The 23358-nt window shown below is 37.4% G+C and overlaps 1 protein-coding gene across 2 annotated transcripts; it reads right to left on the reverse strand.

The window, feature by feature from the left end:
* Positions 1 to 3737: 3737 nt before the first annotated feature.
* LOC121992523 lies at positions 3738 to 8598 on the reverse strand. Of its 2 annotated transcripts, none has more exons than XM_042546972.1 (7): positions 7637 to 8598; positions 6213 to 6354; positions 6080 to 6133; positions 5897 to 5988; positions 4675 to 4910; positions 4286 to 4450; positions 3738 to 4204 (listed from the first exon to the last, which is right to left on the reverse strand). In XM_042546972.1, the coding sequence occupies exons 1-7, from the start codon at positions 8542 to 8544 to the stop codon at positions 4104 to 4106; spliced, it is 1698 nt and encodes a 565-aa protein (XP_042402906.1). In that variant the 5' UTR covers positions 8545 to 8598; the 3' UTR covers positions 3738 to 4103. The 2 variants fall into 2 exon arrangements, with proteins under 2 accessions (XP_042402906.1, XP_042402905.1); XM_042546971.1 differs by having other exon boundaries at positions 4286 to 4459.
* Between the last annotated feature and the right edge of the window lie 14760 nt (positions 8599 to 23358).

Here is a 23358-nt window from a genome sequence, read left to right on the forward strand (position 1 = left end):
GTTGGTTATTCCATGAATTGATTTACAGCCTCTAGAACTTCTTGTTTCTCAAGAAAATATTGTATCTTGAGGTGCCAGATTTTGTAGTTATCCCCATATAATTTCTCTCCCTTATTGAGTTCAGCTATGATATTTTTAGTTGTCATGATCTACATAAATAAACACATTATTTATTATTTCAGTATAATTCATATGTATGCAATTAATTATTGACTCAATGTAAATTAGAATTAGTTTATAAAATCAAGTGATAACTTTTTTTCCACTCATCATTTGTATGTTCTAATATAATCAACATTGATCAATTATATTACACACATCTCATCTAATGAACGAATCATTATTAAAATGAACTAATCATTTTTCATATGAACTAATCATATGAATATATGAACTAATCATGAGCAAGTTAGTTAACACATAACATAATTGTTTATTTATCATAACTCTGTTCGTACATAACAACAGAAATTATTATATGACTCAAAAACTAAATGAGCTAACACTGTTCGTACATAACGACTGTAAACAGAATACTAATAAATTAGATAGGCCAATACCGCACACACTAGGACAAATACTAATGTAGCGGCCAACATTATCCCTATTAACCTGGACTCATTTGGGATAATCTCAGATGGGGTAGCTTCAAGATTCTTCATCAAATCCATTTATGGATCTTCCTCGAACATTTCCTGGTCCTCTTTAGGCTCTTCTTCACCCATATAGTGAAGTAGTTCCTCACACAGTTCTGAATATGTGGCGCGTCCTTCATGACATTCTCATACATAGTCTGCTATTACCCTAGGATACTCTGCCAATGAATGCATCAATGCCCAGATCCTATAACTGTCCAGGACTGGAAACTCTTCTTGCTCAAGTTTCAAGAATAGTCTATCAAGCCTTCTAACATGTCCGTCGACTCCATAAACAGACTTATACTCTATCTCCTGAATCTCCTCCTGGAGCTGGTTTCACCGCACTTCGCGATGAGTCAATGTCGTAATCGTCCGTGCCATATGAAAAATTGAATTTAAATAAGTCAGTACAAAACTGACTAACTAGTACAAAACTAGTTTAATTCAATTTATACAGATATAGAACCATCATTATAAATCAAGAAAAACAAACCTTCTTGATTTTTAGGAGTTTAAGTCGACTAACCGATTGGACCGGTCGATCAAGAATCCGGATCCTAAGCTTAGTTTATTGTCCTCATTAAAACTGATCCAATTTGATAGGGATTTCTAACCTATGTTCTGTTATTGTTTAAGCTCATTTGAGTCAATTCAGACTTATTGATCAAATTCAGGTCCATTTGATCAATCCAATGTCCATTGGATTAAGTCCGATCCATTAGAACAGATCTAATCTTTTTGATCAATTCTGACATAATAGAACTAATCTGGTCATATTTGATTAGTCCAACTTATGTAATAAAAACGACCCCAATTAATTCAATAATAAACCGAACTGATTTAAACCAACAAATAATTTGAACCAGATCTAGGTATTATTGAATCAATCTGATCTGCTTAAATTAACTAATAATTTAAGTCAGACCTGAGTTTGATTGAACAAGTTAGTCTCGTTCAATTTTCAACTAATTGAACCTTAAATTAATTAAATATGTATTTATTAATTAATAAATATATTTAATTAAAATTTAAACCACTATTCATGCATGTTAAAAAAAACAAAGCAACAAATAGGTTTTTTTTCTTCACTATGTTTCATCAAAATACTATTCATCGCATTTTTAATCGATTAAGATATCATTCAATCGATTCAAAATACTGTTCATCGCATTTTTAATTGATTAAGATATCATTCAATCAATTCAAAACACTGTTCATCTCGTGTTTTTGTTTCTTTTAAATCGATTGATTAATCGATTAAAACTAATTCAATCGATTGATGAATCGATTAAGACTCACTGTTACGTTCATCTTCTTCTCGCGACAAACACGAGCTTTTTCTTGACAAACGTGAGGTATCCCGCGGCTGACTTTCACCGGTATTTAAACACAGTTGTCGGCGCTCCTTTGACACGACTTTATGCCGCCGAGGACTATACGATTCCCATGTAGCCGGGTGGAAATCGTGATTCGGGATGTGATTCTGGCAGTGATCACTGAAATCGCAATGTTGTGATTTCTTCGCTTTTTTTTTAAAAAAAAAATAACTCTAATACCATTGTTGCCTATTTGACAGCATGGATCAAACATAGGAAAAAGTTGTAACCACTCACAGTGATCTCTCGAAGAAATCGAAGAAGTTGTCGGACGTCGCTGCTATCGAAATCACGATCACAGGTAACCAGAAAGTACTTCAAGGTTCACGATCCAGATCCCTAGCCTCTCAGATGTTCTCATTTGCTCGACCAACACTGATAACCGTCGCCTCTCCCCTTATCCTTCTGTCGATCCCTTCTCATGGCTTGGACGCACCATTTATAAAAAGATTGAGGAAGATGAAGAGGAAAGGACACCCCTTTTTCTCCTTGGCGTTTGCAGCAAAGAGAGACGTTTGCAGCAATGAGAGAAATGAAGGGGAAACGGTGCCCCTTCGAATTCGTCTCCTCAACATCCAACATGTATATGTAAAATTATTAATCTATTTTAAACAAATGACTTTAGATTTTTTTTTTCTAATTATTAATCATGTATCATAAAATTTTAAAAAAATTTAGTAGAATTATATTTTTCTAATTATTAATCATGTATCATAAAATTTTAAAGATTTCTAATTATTAATCATGTATCATAAAATTTTAAAGATTTTTAGTAGGATCATGTAATTCTACGATCCAATCTAATCCCGACTCCAAATCGATTGTATGATCCATCGATTGTATGTAGGATCACACATTAAGGTAAAATATCCCCGTAATTTATTTATCTATATTTTATTTTGGTATGGATAATACTAAACCGCTTGGGATAAGTAATATTACCTTCTGCTCCAATAAATGAGAGATTAGGATGAGCGGTCACATATTTGTAATACAGTAGAAAATCACTTTAAGACATTTAGAGTATAATCACTTATTAGTGACCACTTAGAAATCATAAACTTTCATATAAATCTTCATCACTTGTATAAGGCTTCATCATTTATGTATTTTTTAGTTCTTTTCCTTTATGTATCCTATCCAAATAATCAGACCCTTAAACCATTACATAATAATTTTATAAAAAAAATCATCTTCTTTCAAAAATGACAAAGTTGACAGTTTAATATGCAATTGCACATTTTCTCCTATGTAGTGCTAATGTTAGTCTTTACATCACAAACAACTATCCTTTTTATAAATAACATAAAAAAAAAACAAATGTTTATTGTGTAATATGAAATTGCACACTTTCTGCTATTCAGTGTCATTGTCTAATATTAGTCTTGTACACTACAACCAACTATCCTTCTACAAAATAACACACGTGTAAGTCTTTACATTTTAAATAACTATCCTTGTACAAATAACACACAAAAAGTCGAGTTAACAGTTTAATATAAAGTTGCACATTACAAACATCTAACCTTTTACAAATAACACTGGCATACCCACACATAATTTTCCTTTGATAACGAGAAGCAATCAAACATAAGCAATTTCATAAAAATTGTTCATTCTCACTGTAAATCCAAAGTACACATTCGATGGGGAGGCTGAGATTGGACGACAAAAGGATTTGTCCTTGGGTGGGATCAACAAAAATGAAAAGGAGTCATGTTCATTGTGCTCGAATGAAAAATTATTTAAAATTCAATTGTAGACCAATGCAAATAATACATATATGCACAAGGAATAGTGTCCCAACCTATCAACAACCCAGCAAGGTAGATCTATTCCTAGGATCTCCTTTGAAATCACTCGCGCAATGCATCCAAATAATATACAGCTACAATAAACAACAAAAACTGACATAGAAACCATCAACATGGATCACATATGAAGTGGAGCTGGTTTTGTATTCCGAAATTCGCCATAAATCAAGAATCATGGTATCCATAGACGATACCAGCTTCTACACTCGCAAAAGGCCTTGTATGCATGCAGCTCCAAGAAGTATTTCAGTTCACTACCTTGGGGAGGCAACACATTATCCGTTAATCCTCCCTGATTGGTCGATCAGTATACCTACTTGGTCTCCACAAAATGCCTTTGACAGATTGCCTGGCTCTGATAAACTAAAGAGAATAACTGCAAATGGATCCATAATGGAAGCTAAGCTGCATAGTTATACCAAAAGAAAATGAGAAAAATGGCATGTGATCCACAAACCAGGAATGTTGTTGTCTTCGCAAAAATTTAGTGCAGCTATGTCTACTGCAGTAAACCCTCTTGACATGAATTCTCCGAAGGAAACGTGCTCAAATGAACTGCCACTGCTGTTTGTTGAATGAAAATTGTAGAACTCATCTGTAGGAATGCCTTTGAGGACGGCATCTGCATGAACTGTAGTATATTACAAGTTTTAGATTCCTAGTAAGATGTCCCAAACAAACAACATAATATTGGAAAGAAAACATGGGAATTTAATGATTATATATGGTCACAACAAAAAAACAAAAGGTAAAACTATGTGGTTCTAAATCAGTCAAGGAACAAACAGAAATTCCTTTTGGGTACGAATGGTAATTTACATCAAGATTGTGATTATGCAAACATACTCTCAGAGGCCTTCAAGACAGCTGCAGTATCAGTGCTAATGAGTGGATTTCCTGTCTCAGCACCAGCTCCTCCAAAAATAACAACTTTGCCTTTTTCAAGATGACGAATAGCACGTCGTCGTATATACGGTTCGGCAATATCTTGCATCATTAAGGTAGAATGTAAGCGTGCCTCGATACCAATCTTCTCTAGAGAAGCTTGGAGCATTATAGAATTCATCAATGATGCCATCATTCTGCCATACCACACAAAATATATTCAGCAAAACAGAATGACAAAGGAATAGATAAGCAGGCAACTTCATGTATATAGAAGACATGAGGACATTGAAAATGAATCTCAAATGAGGGATCAAGAGTTCAAGACAATTCTCCCTAGAACAATACTTTAATTTTAATTTAAATGAATCACATCAAAATCTAGTAAGATAATAGTTGATAGTTGGGACTAATATGGCTTGATGATGGTAGAGAGATTGTCCAAGTGAACCTTAAAGTAGATGCCTGAATAACTCAATATTAGAACATGGAAATAACTTAGATTCAATGATTGATTCTTAGAAGACCTATAAATCGGGTAATGAACAATGATAGATAAAACAAAAGGGTTTCTCTAAAAGAAAATTCACATTCTTAGGTATAAAGGGTTTTATGAAATTGATTAACACTAGTGAAATAGACAGACATTCACCACAAGAAGTTGTATAGATATAACTGTTGTGATTATGCAACCAACTCAGGCGTTGACCAATCTTCTTAAGGTGGACTTGAACTCTAAAGAGAAAAAATAAGGAACAACTTTAAACCAGACCCATCTTCATCTTCATCTTCATCTTCATCTTCATCTTCTAGTAACATATCAACCTTTGTTTTTTTTATCTAAAGATGATGTCATTAGTTGAGAAAACTCAAAGCTCAACTAATTTATGTGCTAGTCTGAACACAATGGCTAGTCTGAACACAATGGCTTGTATTATTGCATTTATTAAATGAAATACAAATTTTCATTTCAGCAGGTAGGCCTCCAATATTTGATTTAGCATTGGATTGGTTTCCAGGAGTTTACTCATTCAGACATATTTCCGCCGAGTGGAACTTCAGAATGATGTCAAACTTTTTAATTGCACAACCTTTCATAACCAATCACCCCTTCCAATCTTATTCTGTAATGTAATTCTGTTAAAAAAGAACTGAAAAAGCTTTTTCACAAACAAAGGGATACCTTATCTGAAAAGTTGTGGCCCTATCAACTCCAGTTGCAGCCATCCAAGTATCACCACAAAAGAAATTTCGACCTCCAACAACGACGGCCACCTGATAAGTGCCACAAGTTAGCACTCACTATTACTGGTGAAAGAAGATAAGACTCAATTTCCAAGAAGATAGGATATGAATTAATTAATACCTCCAAGCCAGAACCATTAGCAATTGCGATTTCCTTGGCGATTAGCATCACTATCTGAAAAATGCATATGCAGCACGCTGACAACATTAGGATACATTGTATGCTATGCAATATTGCTTACAATAAAGTCTACCTTAGGGTCGACATTCTGAGTACCTCCAGATAATGCCATGCCACTAATCTTTAAGATAACTCTCTTCCACCGTGGGCTTGGCAATACTTTCATCTTTGAATTGTTATTTACACTCACAGGTCCAGTTACAGAAACAGGACATCTGGAAATGTGATTATCATCTTCAGTAAGCATCAAAATTTACAAGCATCCAAAATCTCCTGCTTCTATAGAGTATCAATCAGTAAGAATCCATGACAATTAAATTATAGTTAGGAGAAACTCTCTGCCAAGGAGAAAGGTCATTCTCTTTACCATTTTTGCATCAAATTTGATGTGAAAAAAGAGATTTAAATGATATGCTGTTATCTTATCAGAAGTGGAGCTGGTTTCATATATCAATAAAATCATAAAGATAATAACAATTTATGGTGTGAAGAATGGTTACTAGAAGTTAGAAGTACAAAATAGGCATTGAATAGTAAGAAACAAGGAAATACAAATGTTGATAAGCAAAAAATAAAGGCATATTTATTAGCATTGAGAAAAAAGAATATCGGAGTTCATGCTTATGATTAAAACAAAAAGAAAGCTTAGAACATTAAAGCAAGACGATTTATAATGCCACTCCCATGATAAATAATGTTGTTCAGAAAGTGACCATCTAATCAGCCAACAGCATTCTTTTGGCTCAGAACACCAACATTAAGGGCATGGATAACATTTTATATACAATTTGAAACATAAAAGGTATATTGTGACCATGAATCAGCACCAAGTAGCTATTGTACATCTTTTGCAGAGTGAGACAGGTTTGTAAATTCTCAAAGGTATTGACTAGAAGAATTTGCAAACTGAACCAATTCTAATAGTATCAGCATATAGTGACGATGGTTGAATTTACTTTCTGTGGATCTTATTGACAAAGTTAGAGGGGAAAGTATAGGGTTGATGGCAGCAATACTTGCCAACCATACCTTGCATTCATTACATTTGTTAAACTCTAGTAATGATGAGCAACATAAGTTAAGCTGATAGGAAAAGGCCCACACCATCATAAATCAAGAACAACAAGATTCACTAGCTTATCTTCTTCAATGCTATACCATATTGTTAATTCCACTCTCCATGGTTATTTTACTCCAAAGATCCATCAGAACCTTAATCAAGTTTACATCTAATACAGACAATATATCTGGAAAAAAAACTTCTAACAAATACTAAACGGGTCAAAGAACCTACACCCCTTTTGGAATTAGACATCAGTCACTCAAACTAAGAACTGCACCTGATCATTTTGTAGAACAATTTAAGAAATCCCCAAAATCAAGATGCCTAACTACTAGAAGCAAGTTCAAACAAAGAGAAATGGTTCAGTCCTTGACAAACTATTTTGACGGAGGCATTTATGAAGGATGAAGTTCGCGCAAGAAAAAAAAAGAGACCTTTTCATGGGTTTCGAGACTGTTGCAGGACCACAAAGAGAAACGGATTTATCATCGTCGATAACAGCCTTTGACGAGGATGATGAGCCAACGAGCTGCTCCATCTTTTTAAACCATGTCCAGTGGCTACCAGGGAGGCCACTGCTGCTGAGCCGCTGACACTCGACCTTGTATCGCTTCTTGAGGTTGTCAATTTTGTTCTTGCATTGCTCCACGCTCTTTGCAGCCTTCTGCCTGTTGCAACGCTCGCTAACAATAGTGGCTACGTCTTCCCAGTCCCTTCCCCGCAGGTTACCCCGGCTGAGCTGCACGAACTTCTCCGCGTAGGCGTCGAGGAGGGAGCCGATGGCCGTGTCACTCCACTCCTCTCGATCCTTCCGGTAGTCTCCCGACGATGGCATTGACTTCGACTTCTTATTCGCAGCTGCGTTGATATTGTGGCAGTAAGGCGATTCGCCGTCGCTCAAGGCGTCGCGATCCTTACGCTTGGGCAGGATATGATGTGGCATCTGCTGCTGCTGGTGTAGATTGCGGCGGGAAGCAGATATCGAAGCCCCCTTGTTTTCTGGGTTATTCTCGGCTCCTCCATCCTCGTCGCCATCGACTTCCTCCGCGGCAGGATGCTGCTGAGGGGCGAACGGGTCGGTGGCGTTGTCGGGGAAGCAGTGGTGAGAGACGTCCGTCTGGGCGAAGGCCTCGCCGTATCCCTCATGTTCGTCGACGCTAGAGCCATCGACGACCGCCTGCTTGTCTATGGGGATCGGGATGGAAGCGAGGTGGTGGTGGTGGTGGTGGTGGGTGATAACCGGTGGCTTGGAGGAGACGTAGCGGTGGGTGGCGAACGGCGGCTGTGGCTGCGACTGGGCTTCGTCACTGAGGAGGGCGAAGTCATCGTCGCAATATGCCATCGAGGAGGCGGCAGCGGCGTTAGGGTTAGGGGTGTTCAGATCCGAACGGGACGGGAGGTAAACGACGTTAGGGAGGGAAAACTTAAGCGAGTAACGTTGGGGGCCATCCCGTGACATGTTACCAACGGAACAGTAACGGCTCGTCACGGCGACGTCAACTGAGTCGGTTGGATCAAGCCGCTAGAACAAAATTATTATTATTATTATTATTATTATTATTATTTAAAAACTAAAAACATTTTATAAAAACGATTTTAGCAAAAAAAAAAAAACTAAGAATTACTAAGGGGAGATTTTACTCAAAGTACATTTATTTCTAGAATATGTTCTTAATCTATTTTAGTTTAAATTAGAATAAAAACTAATTTTTATCTTATTTAAATCGATCTAAATCAAATCCGATCACATCAAGATAAAAACTTTCATACAAAGCCATTCATGACTTTAAAATTTTGAAATTATGTAAATTAATATTGTTCATTCTAAATAATCTTCTTAATTTATTTATTTTTTAATAAAAATAAGTTTTTTAGTTAATTAATGAATTTTAATCAAAATCATCTAATAATTTTAAAGAGCTCAATTTTTTTAAAAAATCTATATCATTAAACCCATAATAGTCAGTAAAGTTATCTGTATTTTTAGTTTTAGAGTTTTAATAAAAAATACAAAATTTAAAAATACAAACGAACGTTGATGAAAAGTAAAAAAAAAAAAAAAAAAAAAAAAAAAAGAACGTTAATAAAGTAAAAGAAAAAAATATTTTTTTTATATCTTTTTTAATAGCTAATTATAAGAGAGAGAAATTGAAACAAAACTAAAAAAAATTAAAAAAACTGCAAATATATAAAAAAAATCACTCTGGAATTACTTTTATGCTCCAAAGGTGGAAGATCAAAAAGATTTGATCTAATAGATTTTTTTTTCATTTCTCCGAGTCTATCAAAAAAACTCCTGACTTATGAAGAAATTATGTAATTTTTTTTTTTACTTTTTTACATTATTATATTCGGAGATAAACACATTTAATTCACTCTACTATAATACCAATAACTTCTTTTACGATCTTAGTCATGCTAAAATTTTAGGATTCCAAAAAAATTTCAATTTACCAAAAGTGATCTAAAAATATCATATTCAATACAAACCAAACATAATATGTTCATACCATTCTCCTGAATAAAAAAATAGCTCGATTTATAAATCTCTCATCATGCAAGGTCTAAGAGAATAATCTATTATACATAGTCTAATCTAATTTGGTTCGATTTAATTAAGTAAAATGAGTTTTTTACTTTTAAATTAGGATTGAAATAAGTGGGAAGGGTATTTTAGAAAAAAATTATGCCCCGGTGAAAAATAAGGTTTGGTGCGTCCTTTATAATTTCTCAAAAACTATGTCCGTTGGTAAAATGTCATAATCAAAATGGTCGTTGATTTGACTAGTGTATTGTGAGAAAGATATTTATTTTTCTTTCTAGTTATATTTTTGGAAAAATTGAAAGGACGTCCTTAATTATTAAAATTATCAAAAGACGTGCTATTTTTTTTAAAGGGCAGAATATTACTCTTTAATTTGAAAATATTTTTAATTTGTATAATTATTTTAATTCATATCATATATTCATTTTGGAGAGTTTGGTTCTGTCAATTGTGAAATATATAAAAATATCTTTATTTTAACGTTAATGCAGAAGTCAGAGTAATTATTACAAATTAAAGTATAAAAATTAAACAATTCAACTATATATTAAAAAAAAACCTGCATATAAACTTATTAAAATCATTTAAATTTAATCAAAATTATTATAGCAAACATTAACTAACTGCTAATAATGTAGCCTTCAAAGTGATTTTGATCTTTTTATAATAGTTTTGACATTTTAAAGATAATTTTAATCATGTAGAGTTATTCATTTTCAATTTGTTTTGTAATTATATAATTAATTCGCATTTTTCTTTTTATATATGGGACGTACTTGTTAGGATCCTTCGTATGCGGCTAGAGAGGGGGGTGTGAATAGCCGACCCCAAATTACTCGTTTCTTCCTACGATTAGGTTAGTGCAGCGGAAATACAAATAGAAACGAAAACAGGAGAAGAAATCAAACCTCAACGCAAGGATGTAACGAGGTTCGGAGATTAGGGCTCCTACTCCTCGGCGTGTCCGTAAGGTGGACGAGTCCAGTCAATCCGTCGGTGGATGAGTCCCCGGAGAACCGGCTAATACAATATACTCCTTGTGGGTGGAGAAACCTCGCCACAAACGTTTGCAACAGCAAACAAAGAGTACAAGTACAAAGAATAAGCAAGAAATACAAATAAGAATACTCAAGCACTCTACCAATCTTGCTTTCTCGTCGACTGGAGTCCGGATGAAGCAGCAGCTTCAAAAACTCTAACAGCAGCAGCTGTTCCAGTCGGGGAAGCTCACGCGAAGCTTTGGACGAGCTCAACAAGGCTCAAGCACAGCAGCACTTAGCAACAGGAAGGAGGAAGAAGTTCTCGCGCAGCAGCAGCCCTCGACCCCTTTATACCTGCGAAGAAGACAGCGAAGAAACTAGCCGTTGCGTCGCAACGGCTAGAACCCTGATCGGTCTGCAGACCGATCAGGTGTCGCGATCGAAGCCCTGATCGGTCTGTGGACCGATCAGGCAACATCCTGATCGGTCTGCAGACCAATCAGGAAAGAAGCCTATGCTTCTGTTCCGTCCCTGATCGGTCCATGGACCGATCAGGAAACCTCCTGATCGGTCCACAGACCGATCAGGGAACCTCCTGATCGGTCTACGGACCGATCAGGCTTCTTTCTCCGCTGCCACTGATCTCCTTCTGATCGGTCTCCAGACCGATCAGATAACCATCAGTAGCATACTGATCGGTCACTGATCGGTCACCAGACCGATCAGATGAGCCATGTATCATTGGATCGGTCTGCAGCCCGATCCAAACTTTTCAGCCCTAAACCTAAGGCTTCCACACCAACATCCGGTCAACCTTGACCTGTTGGTACATCATGCCTAGCATCCGGTCACTCCCTTGACCTGCTAGCACTCCCCGCTAAGTGTCCGGTCAATCCCTTTGACCCACTTAGACTTTTCAACACCAGAAGTCCGATCATCCCTGATCCATCTGGATTTTCCCTTGCCTGGTTTCACTCACCAGGACTTTCCACACTGCCTAACATCCCAGTTAGGACTTTCTCATTGCCTAACATCCCAGTTAGGACTTTTCCACTGCCTGGCTTCACTCACCAGGACTTTCCAACTGCCTAACATCCCAGTTAGGACTTTCTCACTGCCCGGCTTCACTCACCAGGACTTTTCCCGTGCCAAGTCTCCATACTTGGACTTTTCGCGTGCCAAGCTCCCTGCTTGGACTTTTCCAGTGCCAAGTCTCCATACTTGGACTTTTCCAATGCCAAGCTCCCTGCTTGGACTTTTCGCGTGCCAAGCTCCCTGCTTGGACTTTTCCAGTGCCAAGTCTCCATACTTGGACTTTTCCAATGCCAAGCTCCCTGCTTGGACTTTTCGCGTGCCAAGCTCCCTGCTTGGACTTTTCCAGTGCCAAGTCTCCATACTTGGACTTTTCCAATGCCAAGCTCCCTGCTTGGACTTTTCGCGTGCCAAGCTCCCTGCTTGGACTTTTCCCGAATCAGGTCAACCAGGTCAACCTTGACCTAAGGTTGCACCTACAATCTCCCGAACACCTATTCTTGTCAAACATCAAGAATACAACTCTCTTCTCGTCAAACATCGTCAAACATCAAAACACAACTCGAGTCAGGTCAACTCGAGTCAGGTCAACCAAGTCAACCTTGACCTAAGGTTGCACCAACAATCTCCCCCTTTTTGATGTTTGACAAAATCCAAAATCAAGTTAGGTTAACCCGATAACCTAACTTAGGTTTTCCAACCATCTTCCAATGTCCAATGTTCTTTTCTTGAACATTCTCCGGACATTCTCCCCTTAGGTTAACCCGATAACCTAACTTGGGTTCTCCAATAATTCTCCCCCTTTTTGACACACATCAAAAAGTATTCCAATGTTCTTCCTCGAACATTCCTTGACATTCTTCCCCTAGCTTAGGTTAACCCGATAACCTAACTTGGGTTCTCCAATAATTCTCCAATGAACGCTCTCCCCTTTTTGACACACATCAAAAAGAAAAGGAGGGTATCAAGGTCAAGAGTTTCTTCCTAATGAAAGTCCCATACCTTTCATTGAAACTCTTAATTTCCCCTTGATACTAAACTCAACAACCAACTTAGTGATAATCCCATATCACTAATCCTCAAGGAGTAAAAACTCCCCCTAAAAGTCAACTCCCCCTCGACCATTGCACCAACAATGTCTTGGAGAGTTTCAAACCTTTAGAAATCCCCAAAACCCAACTTCCAGCTGAAATTTCAGACCAACAGCTGAAAAATCAGAAATTCGGCACGCCCTGATCGGTCCCCAGACCGATCAGAAGCCCCCTGGATCGGTCCCCAGACCGATCCACGCTTCACCGATCGCACTGGATCGTCACTGATCGGTCACCAGACCGATCAGAACTTCCCTGGATCGGTCCGGTGACCGATCCACACTCTGAAATCAGAGATTTCTGATTTCCCTTCCCGGAAATTCAGAAACTCCTAATAAATTCCAGAAAATTCCAAAAATCGTAAAATTTTGAGGATACACTCCTCATACCATATACTATCACGGAAAAATAATTTTCTATGAAAATAGTTTCCATTTTTCAATCTTGATACAAAGTTCAAAAACTTTGAAATAGTTCAAGTTTAACTCAACTTTGTATCATAATGTTCAATGATGAATGCTATCAATAGGAAAGCTTCATCAAGGTTTTTCAAATCAATTTTAAAATGCTTTTAAAATCATTTGAATTTAGGACCATAATCTTAGGGCTAGATGTACATGACTTGTACACAAGCTTTCCCTATGATCCTCCATTTCTTGAATTAGGCTCATCTAGGTACAAGAACTATGCACCTTGATCCTAACTCATGATCCTAATATCTCACACACATCTAAGGTGTATCAAACCACATTCAAGTCAATTTGATGTGAGATATGGGTTAAGGTCAACTTAGGCTAAGTTCTCATGCATTTTCTAAACATCAATTTGATCTCAATATCAAATTATATGTTTGTCCTTAAATCAATTTTATTGATTATAATGCAAGAGATGATGACATGGCATATAATGATATCATAAGTAAAAACATGTGCCAATGTCATGATGTCATGGCATAAAGTTTGAAACTAAACTAACACATGACATATAATAACCTAAGCATTATCATGGCATTTCAAATGATCATAAATTAAATATGATGTCATGACATGGCATATGGCAAACAACCATGGTAAGTTAACACAAATAAAATACCTAGATTACCTATCTAAGTATCCTTAATCACTTAGCTAACTTAAATTCTAATCCTAGATTGCCCATATATCCCTAAGAGAAAACCAAAATCCCAATTATGGTATTTCTCTAGGTTTTCTTAAATTTTGCCAAATAAGATTAAAATCGATATTTTTCAAATATGGCACAATTTACTCTTCAAGGAGTAAACGATAATTCCTTTTCATTTTCAAAGGTTCACAAAACCTTGAAAATGCTCCTTGAGTGTCAATTTCCTCAAAGTTGGGTTAACTACCCTTCTTATTGGAGTTGACACTCTCTAACCCATCTATGGGATAGAGAAGATACTCCTAGGAACCCAATACCTACTTGAGCTCATTGGGTTCACTAAAAATTCACTAGGGATGACTTCCCTAGCAACCCTCCTAATGACCCTCTTAGGCTTTAAAGCCTTGGTCATTTGGGTCTCATCAAGGTCAACTATAGGGGTGACTCCCCTTGTGACCTTGGTAATGGTCTTCCTAGCCTTAGGTTTTGTTCCATAATCGAATGGAACATTATGATAGGTGGGCTTGACCATTTGGGACTTAGGTTTGTGACCCAAACCCTTTTTGTCCTTGGACATTGGTTTTTGACCCTTAAACCCTAGAGATGACTTCTCCAAGTTTTTAAGAGCCTTTTCCAAAGTATCAAGTCTTGACCTCAAGACTTGATTCTCCTTCTCTAATACCTCAATTTTTGATTTATCATTCTTTCTTGAGGTGTTCCTAGGCATATGTCTAGTTGTCTTGGGGTTTCTACCTAGGTTCTCCTTAGCCTTAGATGAGTTAATCCTAGGGTTGGCCTTCCTAGTATTGTTCTTATCTAAGCTAAGATGTTTAGCACCTAAGCACACATGTTGATTTCTATGATTATCATGCTTATCATTCTTGACAATTGCAATAAGACTACTAGCATGTATCTTATTAGAAGTGCAAGAATGAACCTTAGAGGATACCTTAGGGTTTGTCTTCGCTCCCCCTTTACACGTGCTTGGTCTTTTGTCCTTGTGAGATTGCCTCCCCCTTGGACATTGACTCCTATAGTGTCCCCGTTGCTTGCATTGGAAGCACACCACGTGCTCCTTGCCCTTGCGTTTTGGGACTCCGACTTCCTTGATCTTTGGCGCCGGTGGAGTCTTCTTAGTTTTCTTTGGACATTTACTCTTGTAATGTCCAAATTCCCTACACTCAAAACACATTATATGCAATTTACTTGAACTTAAAGTGTTTGAGTTACCTAGGGTTGAGGATGGATGGATGCTCTCTTCTTCATCCCTCCCGGAGGTAGAAGCTTCTTCTTCGTGCTCCGATCTTGAAGAAGAACTCTCCTCCTCTTCTTCCTTGGATGTTGAGTAGCCCTCAACTCTCAATTCGCTTCCTCCATGATGTGAGCTACTTGGCTCACTAGGCTCCTTTTCATGGAGTTTTGCCAAATTGTTCCATAATTCCTTGGCGTTGTTGTACCTATCTATCTTGCACAAAACATTATTAGGTAAAGCAAATTCAATAATTTTTGTTACCTCGTCATTGATTTCGGATTGTCGGATTTGCTCTTTCGTCCACTCCTTCTTCTTGATAGGTTTTCCTTCCTCATCCATCGGAGGGGAAAACCCTTCTTGTACACAAAACCAATTTAACATATTTGTCCTAAGAAAATACATCATCCTTACCTTCCAATATGTGAAGTTGTCGTGAGACTCGTAGAAGGGTTGAATCGTGACATCTTCTCCATAGAGATCCATTCTCTAGCTTTGCTCCCACGGGTGTTGATCCGTCGAAGAGCGGCCTCGCTCTGATACCACTTGTTAGGATCCTTCGTACGCGGCTAGAGAGGGGGGTGTGAATAGCCGACCCCAAATTACTCGTTTCTTCCTACGATTAGGTTAGTGCAGCGGAAATACAAATAGAAACGAAAACAGGAGAAGAAATCAAACCTCAACGCAAGGATGTAACGAGGTTCGGAGATTAGGGCTCCTACTCCTCGGCGTGTCCGTAAGGTGGACGAGTCCAGTCAATCCGTCGGTGGATGAGTCCCCGGAGAACCGGCTAATACAATATACTCCTTGTGGGTGGAGAAACCTCGCCACAAACGTTTGCAACAGCAAACAAAGAGTACAAGTACAAAGAATAAGCAAGAAATACAAATAAGAATACTCAAGCACTCTACCAATCTTGCTTTCTCGTCGACTGGAGTCCGGATGAAGCAGCAGCTTCAAAAACTCTAACAGCAGCAGCTGTTCCAGTCGGGGAAGCTCACGCGAAGCTTTGGACGAGCTCAACAAGGCTCAAGAGCAGCAGCCCTCGACCCCTTTATACCTGCGAAGAAGACAGCGAAGAAACTAGCCGTTGCGTCGCAACGGCTAGAACCCTGATCGGTCTGCAGACCGATCAGGTGTCGCGATCGAAGCCCTGATCGGTCTGTGGACCGATCAGGCAACATCCTGATCGGTCTGCAGACCAATCGGGAAAGAAGCCTATCATTGGTTCCCCGATCGGTCCATGGACCGATCAGAAACCTCTGATCGGTCCGCAGACCGATCAGAACCCCGATCGGTCTACGGACCGATCAGCTTCTTCTCCGCCGCCATCGATCTCCTTCGATCGGTCTCGCACCGATCGATAACCATCGATAGCATCGATCGATCACCGATCGGTCACCGCACCGATCGATGAGCTATATCATTGGATCGATCGGCCCGATCCAAACTTTTCACCCTAAACCTAAGGCTTCCACACCAACATCCGGTCAACCTTGACTGTTGGTACATCATGCCTAGCATCCGGTCACTCCTTGACCTGCTAGCACTCCCGCTAAGTGTCCGGTCAATCCTTTGACCCACTTAGACTTTTCAACACCGAAGTCCGATCATCCCCGATCCATCTGGATTTTCCTTGCCTGGTTTCACTCACCGGACTTTCCAACCGCCTAACATCCCGCTAGGACTTTCCCACCGCCTAACATCCCAGCTTAGGACTTTTCCACCGCCTGGCTTCACTCACGGGACTTTCCAACCGCCTAACATCCCGCTTAGGACTTTCCCACCGCGCTTCACTCACGACTTTCCCGTGCCAAGTCTCCATACTTGGACTTTTCGTGCCAAGCTCCTCGCTTGGACTTTTCCAAGTCTCCATACTTGGACTTTTCCAATGCCAAGCTCCTGCTTGGACTTTTCGCCAAGCTCCTCGCTTGGACTTTTCCGGCAAGTCTCCATACTTGGACTTTTCCAATGCCAAGCTCCCTGCTTGGACTTTTCGCGTGCCAAGCTCCCTGCTTGGACTTTTCCAGTGCCAAGTCTCCATACTTGGACTTTTCCAATGCCAAGCTCCCTGCTTGGACTTTTCGCGTGCCAAGCTCCCTGCTTGGACTTTTCCCGAATCAGGTCAACCAGGTCAACCTTGACCTAAGGTTGCACCTACAATCTCCCGAACACCTATTCTTGTCAAACATCAAGAATACAACTCTCTCCTCGTCAAACATCGTCAAACATCAAAACACAACTCGAGTCAGGTCAACTCGAGTCAGGTCAACCAAGTCAACCTTGACCTAAGGTTGCACCAACAGTACTCACCTTTTATTATTTTATAAAAAATAGATCCTTATTTTAACTACCTCCTAGTGTCGATCCCACTAATATAAAATAATTGACTTATTATTTAAATATTATGCACCGTACTTTTAAAATTTAGTATTTTACTAAACCACTAAAGATTTAAATTTTATTAATATTTAAATTATGCATCATACGTATATATGTATCAAATCACATAACTCTTTCCTAAAATATTCGTCTTTGTGTATCTATTTTCTTGAAATATCTCTCCTTATATACACATGCTTATCCGACCTACTTAACAAACAAAACACATTTAAAATCTCAAAAAACAAATAACATTTTATATGATTTTAAAAGTATTATTTCTTTCCTCAAAAAAACCAATTTTTTAAAACCTTGCAACATGGATGTGAAATCAAGATTATTAAGAGAGCATGTTACAATCCTGATTTAAATTGATTAGAATATGGTTAAGGACAAAAATTCATTGATGACTCATTAGTAAATTTTGATCAAAATTTACAAATGACTTTGGTATACAAATCAAAATTAACACACTTAATTATTAATAAAAATAAGGTGTATAATTCAATAAAATGTCGAATAGAACCACCACAAATTTAATTTTTTTTAAATGGTCAAACACCTTTTGACTAAAGGTACTCATCCAGAAAACTAGATGCACATATGGAAAGAAAAATGCATGTACGGTGCTGCAATATTGGAATAAAAGAAAATTGATATGCTAAAAAAAAATCACAAGTAAATATTTAAGAATAGATATATAAAATGATGGAATCCATAAAATATGAAATGATGATTATAAATTTATATATCTATCCTTGAATATTTCTTTAAAAAATTTTTTTATACATATCATTACTCCAGAAGAAAAATATACTAGCAAACAAGAGATTTACGAACATAGTCTGGGGTTTTGAAATATCCAAAAAATCTTTTGTATGAGGCTGCAACTTCACATATGTATCCTTTGGGAGGGTTGCATTCTTGACACGGACAGGATAATATCTCCCTCTTGCAGAAGTGAATTTTGCATCATGTGAAGGATACGAAGAAATGAACCATAATATGTTACACAGAGGATCATAAATCATATTCCTTAACAATTAAATAGAGAGATAAATATGCAAAAGAAATTCAAGGTCTAGCCTACCCAATATGGCATGTATATCATTCCTTCTTCTGCTATAAATTCTAGAACACTACAGTGAGAAACTCTTTCTGTTGCACCATTGTACAACTCAAATAACATCGGATAATCAATATGTAAAGAAGCTGTGAAGTACAAAATTCATCAAATGATAAAGTGAAATAAAGAAATTAATGACTATACAATAGACCAAGAAATTGAATTAATATAAGAGATTATAAATTTCAAGATAATGTTGCTATGAATGACAGTGGATATAGCTGAGAAAAATAACTATGAACTTATAGTGCAAACATTTCAACTTACCAAGACAGTCAAGAGCAGGTTGGCATTATGACTGAAAGAATAAAAGTAAATCAAGTTAAAGAGGGCTAAAATGTATATAAAATAAAACTAAAATAACAACTTAAGGATCAATGAATAACTTACTTTTATCTCCCCCCCAATCTCCAGTTGAGGCTGCATAGATAGGAGATTTTTTTTTTTTGTTAAAACAAACTTTAACAAATTAAATCAAAGCTTATTTGTTTTAAGCAAGGTCAATTAATTTTAAATGTACACTAGTATACTATGAAAAATACTAAGCTATGCAGTTAGCCGTGAGTATTTGATTGCATGATTGTTAAGATTGTAATCCTATTGTTAGGAGTTAGAATCTTATAATACAGTGGCCAAAATTGCCACTAAACAATCCAAATCACTTGGTTGGAATCTCAAGAAATTAAGATCCAATATTAATTAATTGTCCTTGATCCTCACAATTATAAACTCATGGAATATACTAACAAGCTCAAATAGAAACTTCATTATTGCTAGTCTCAAACAGAACATAAAAAAACATTATTGAAGTAAGAACTTTGCTAGTATCAAGAACAAAAATAGCATAGCCGAACTAAGAACTTTGCAATAGCATACTCTTTCATAAGGAATTGGATTGTACCTTTCCTTGTCCTTTAGAAAATGATGGATCCAGCTCAGTGCACTTCTCGGCATCTTTAAAACCTTCAAGCAAAGCACCTAACTGTGTGTAGCATGCTGGCTTAGTAGTAAACTTTTAAAAGCTTGAGTCATCAACTATAGAAATGTATGAAAAAGGCTGAGTAGGAATTAGAATTACTATTAACAAGTGGGTGTTTTTTATTGCACAAGATAATCGAGGCAAAATTACAATGAACACAAAAGGTTCTAGGCTAACAGATCATCTACTTGTTTGAGATATACAAAAAATTTCATACAATCTTTTGATTACATCAAGATAAAAATTCATCATTTGGAGAGCAGTTTCAATGCATAAAGCAACAAGGTCAGCCCCAACATAGTCATGTGCCTGCATTATATAACTCAAATTGCATAAAATCAACATGTACTGCCACATGTTTATTGAACAAGATAACAACAATTAGAAATGATCACTTACATCATTAGATAGCTTCAAGGTCAATTTAAATAAAATATAATATTTAAACATACCATTGTTTATCACCGGTGTTGTCGAAGAAGATGAGTCCATTATAATTTTTTGAGAATTCTGATTAAAAAAAATGCAAGTTGTCACAATACTCTTTATAAGTTTATAATTATAAATAAAAATATAATTATCTTTTTCTTAAAAAGAAAAACTTACCGCTTTCAAGTTTTTCCACATCTTCTAAAATTTCTTCGATGTTGAGTGGTTTCAAATTTAACCGAAGTCAATCCTGAGTACAAATAAGACTTTCTACCACCCTCGGAGTCAATAAACTCCTAAAACAATCAAGTACATGACCACTAGTATTGGATCGAAAAGCGCTAGAGGGGAGGGGGTGAATAGCGTTCGTGGCTTTCACTTTTGTTTCGGAAGACTTTCGAGTAAATGCAACGAAAAAGTAAATAATACAAACGCAAATACCAAATTACACAACTCCTAATGTAGGGAACTGTAGTGACTTCAGGTCTAAGGACTATTCATACTAATAGTCACATGAGAACATTTATGACATTCATATAATGATCCATGAAACATTCTCATGGCGGGTTATTCAGTACATATTCTCTAATATATACTCATGTGTCAACTTGATATCTCATATCCATGACTGGTGAAATAAAGTCATCCGTTGACCTACATGCTAGTCTCAACACATTAATATTATTTTTGTATATTAATGCTTGATTAGGAATAGTTAAGAGTAGTGTTCTATGTATATCTACAATATCTCACTATCAATTCAACTAATTGATATGCTGTAGATAAAAACCTACTAGCCAAGGACGTTATTATACTTATTCAATCGATATTAAACTGAAATAAATATAATAACCAACTTTGTCTTTTATTAATAATGAAATATGATACAAAAATGAGACATTTAGTACTAGGGCTATTACTAACAAGTTTAATTGTTCCTTAAGATGTTGGTTTTTCTTTAAGGAGTGAGTTATTTTGTTTTTTAGATTTTACTAATTTTTTATTCAGACATGCAATTATTCTAAAAAATTTAGTGGTTACGATAGAAGATATCTCGTTCAAACCTTCGTAAACGAGAGTGGGCTCGTGGCTTGATTCATCATCTTGTTCCGTCTAGCTTTTTGATTCCAATCCGGTCACCATCAGCGCGAGGTAGTTGTGATGCTTCCGATCTTTGACTTCCGACTCTACATCCCAAGTCACCTTATCTTCTTCTTACATTTCGATGTTAAGTAACTTATTCAGAGGTGAATTTATTATGGTTACCTTTGCATCGTTTGTTTCTTCGTGTAACTCGATGAGTTTTTTCCAAAGGTCCTTTGTATTTTCGTGCGGGTCAACTCGGTTCAGTTCTTCCTTCGTGAGTTTGCACTAGATCGTGTTCAATGCTTTTAAGTTGGTTTGTGCATTCTTTTTTATCTCTGGAGTCCAGTTTTCAAGGTCCATCGGAATCCTGGTGTTGTTGTCGATCGGAGGGTTGTATCCCTTGCAAATGTTGAACCACTGGTCAAGGTCTATCTTGAGATACACTTCCATCAGCTTCTTCCAATATGGAAAGTCGTCTCCATTGAAGAGTGGGGGATGAACGATGTTGCATCCTTGTTTTGGGCCATTTAAAGAACCTTGCATACAAAGAAGAAGAAAAAAAAAAATCCAAGACTAAGTCTTGGATTAGTAGTGTGGAAGATAATAAAAGTATAAAAACTCAATTGGTATTGCACCAATTCAGAATAGTTTGCAATAGAAAAATTTATCCAAAGAGATAATTGTACCAATTTGGATTATATTAAAAAAACTCAAAATCAAAAAAGAAATATTAAAAGTAAGTTTAAAAATCATCCCCATGCTTGATTGGTGGTTGCACCAATTCAGAGCGGTACCCGTTCTGATACCACTTGTTGGATCGTAGAGACGCTAGAGGGGGTGAATAACATTCGTCAAAAATTGCCAGTTAAAGCGAGTTACGCAGTGGGAAAAAAGAAAATAAAAAATAATGTTAACAAAGCCAAGTTTTACTTGATTCGGAGCTTGTGACAACTCCTATTCCAAGGCTTGCGATCGTTGATCGCTTTCGTTGGACAATCACTATTAGTTTAAATAATGTGTTACGAGTATTGAGTAAAATAAAATAAAATAATTGTTACTAACAAATAGAAAGGAAATTAAAATATTTCATTCTTCGAACTTTAGAGCAGTCTTTCGGTGTCGTCGGAACCTTTTCGGAGCAGTGTGCAAGAATGAAACTTGTAGCAGATAATGTTCTGAAGTTGTTGGTTGAAGGCCTTTATATAGGCCAATTCCGGGTGCTTAGAGCCCCTTTCAAGCGCCTGGACTATGCTGACATGGAGAGCTCTAGTCGAAACTTGATTCATCAAGTTTATCCACTTCCAAGTGCTTGAACCCCCTCCAGGCACCTGGACCATTGACGTGGATTCGTCCAGCAGTCGCGCTCCAACATAGGTTCTGAGTAACTTTTATGGTTCGGGTGGTTGGACCAACTTTGAGCACCCGGACCACCCAGGTGTCTGACCAGGCACCTGCAGGCTAAGCTGGTCCGGGTGCCCAGACCAACTCCAGGCGCTCGAACCCTCTTTTACAACCTTTACTTCTCTGCAAAAAAGAGATAGGTCGGGCATAAAATTTATCCTGCAAAACAAACTTAGCACATTAAAAATGTGATAGTGATAGTAATTAGATCCGGTCTCATCCAAACCAGGATCTAGTCAAGGTCTCAACTTAGGTTTTTCAAATAGACCTAAGTTAGACCGATGCCTACAGTTCCCTCAACTAGGAACGCGTCCTCACTGGATCTCTCCTCCAGTTACTTATCTCCACTTACCAACTGCAGTCGCTTGACTTTATCTTTGACCCACCAGGTCTTCCCGCCAATTGTCAGGTCCTGCTGACCTAACTAGACTTCGGCCGATTGTCAGGTCCCATGAACCCAACTAGACTTCCTGCCAGATATTAGGTCTCGCAGACATATCTGGACTTCGCACCAGCTATCGGGTCTCGCTTTCCTAGATGGATTTTAGCCTAGTGTCAGGTCCTTCAGACCTGTCAACTCTTGCACACTTAGTAAAGCAATTAAACGACAAAATACTCTAACTTGGCCTCAACCGTCGATATCATCCTCAACTCATCATCAGACATCGACATCATCTCTGATTTAGTCAAAGTCATTGTTGGTGCAGTTAGCACTAACGGTCTAACTCAGGTTTTGA

The sequence above is a fragment of the Zingiber officinale genome, chromosome 6B, assembly GCF_018446385.1.
Source record: "Zingiber officinale cultivar Zhangliang chromosome 6B, Zo_v1.1, whole genome shotgun sequence".
In the NCBI taxonomy this organism is placed as follows: domain Eukaryota; kingdom Viridiplantae; phylum Streptophyta; class Magnoliopsida; order Zingiberales; family Zingiberaceae; genus Zingiber; species Zingiber officinale.

Excerpts from the sequence above, each read along its gene's own strand:
- LOC121992523 (XM_042546971.1), bottom strand. The coding sequence starts at position 8,544 with ATGGCATATTGCGACGATGACTTCGCCCTCCTCAGTGACGAAGCCCAG. Across the intron at positions 6,134-6,212 it reads CTCAGAATGTCGACCCTAAG|ATAGTGATGCTAATCGCCAA; the intron begins GTAGACTTTATT and ends TGCATTTTTCAG. Across the intron at positions 5,989-6,079 it reads CTAATGGTTCTGGCTTGGAG|GTGGCCGTCGTTGTTGGAGG; the intron begins GTATTAATTAAT and ends GGCACTTATCAG.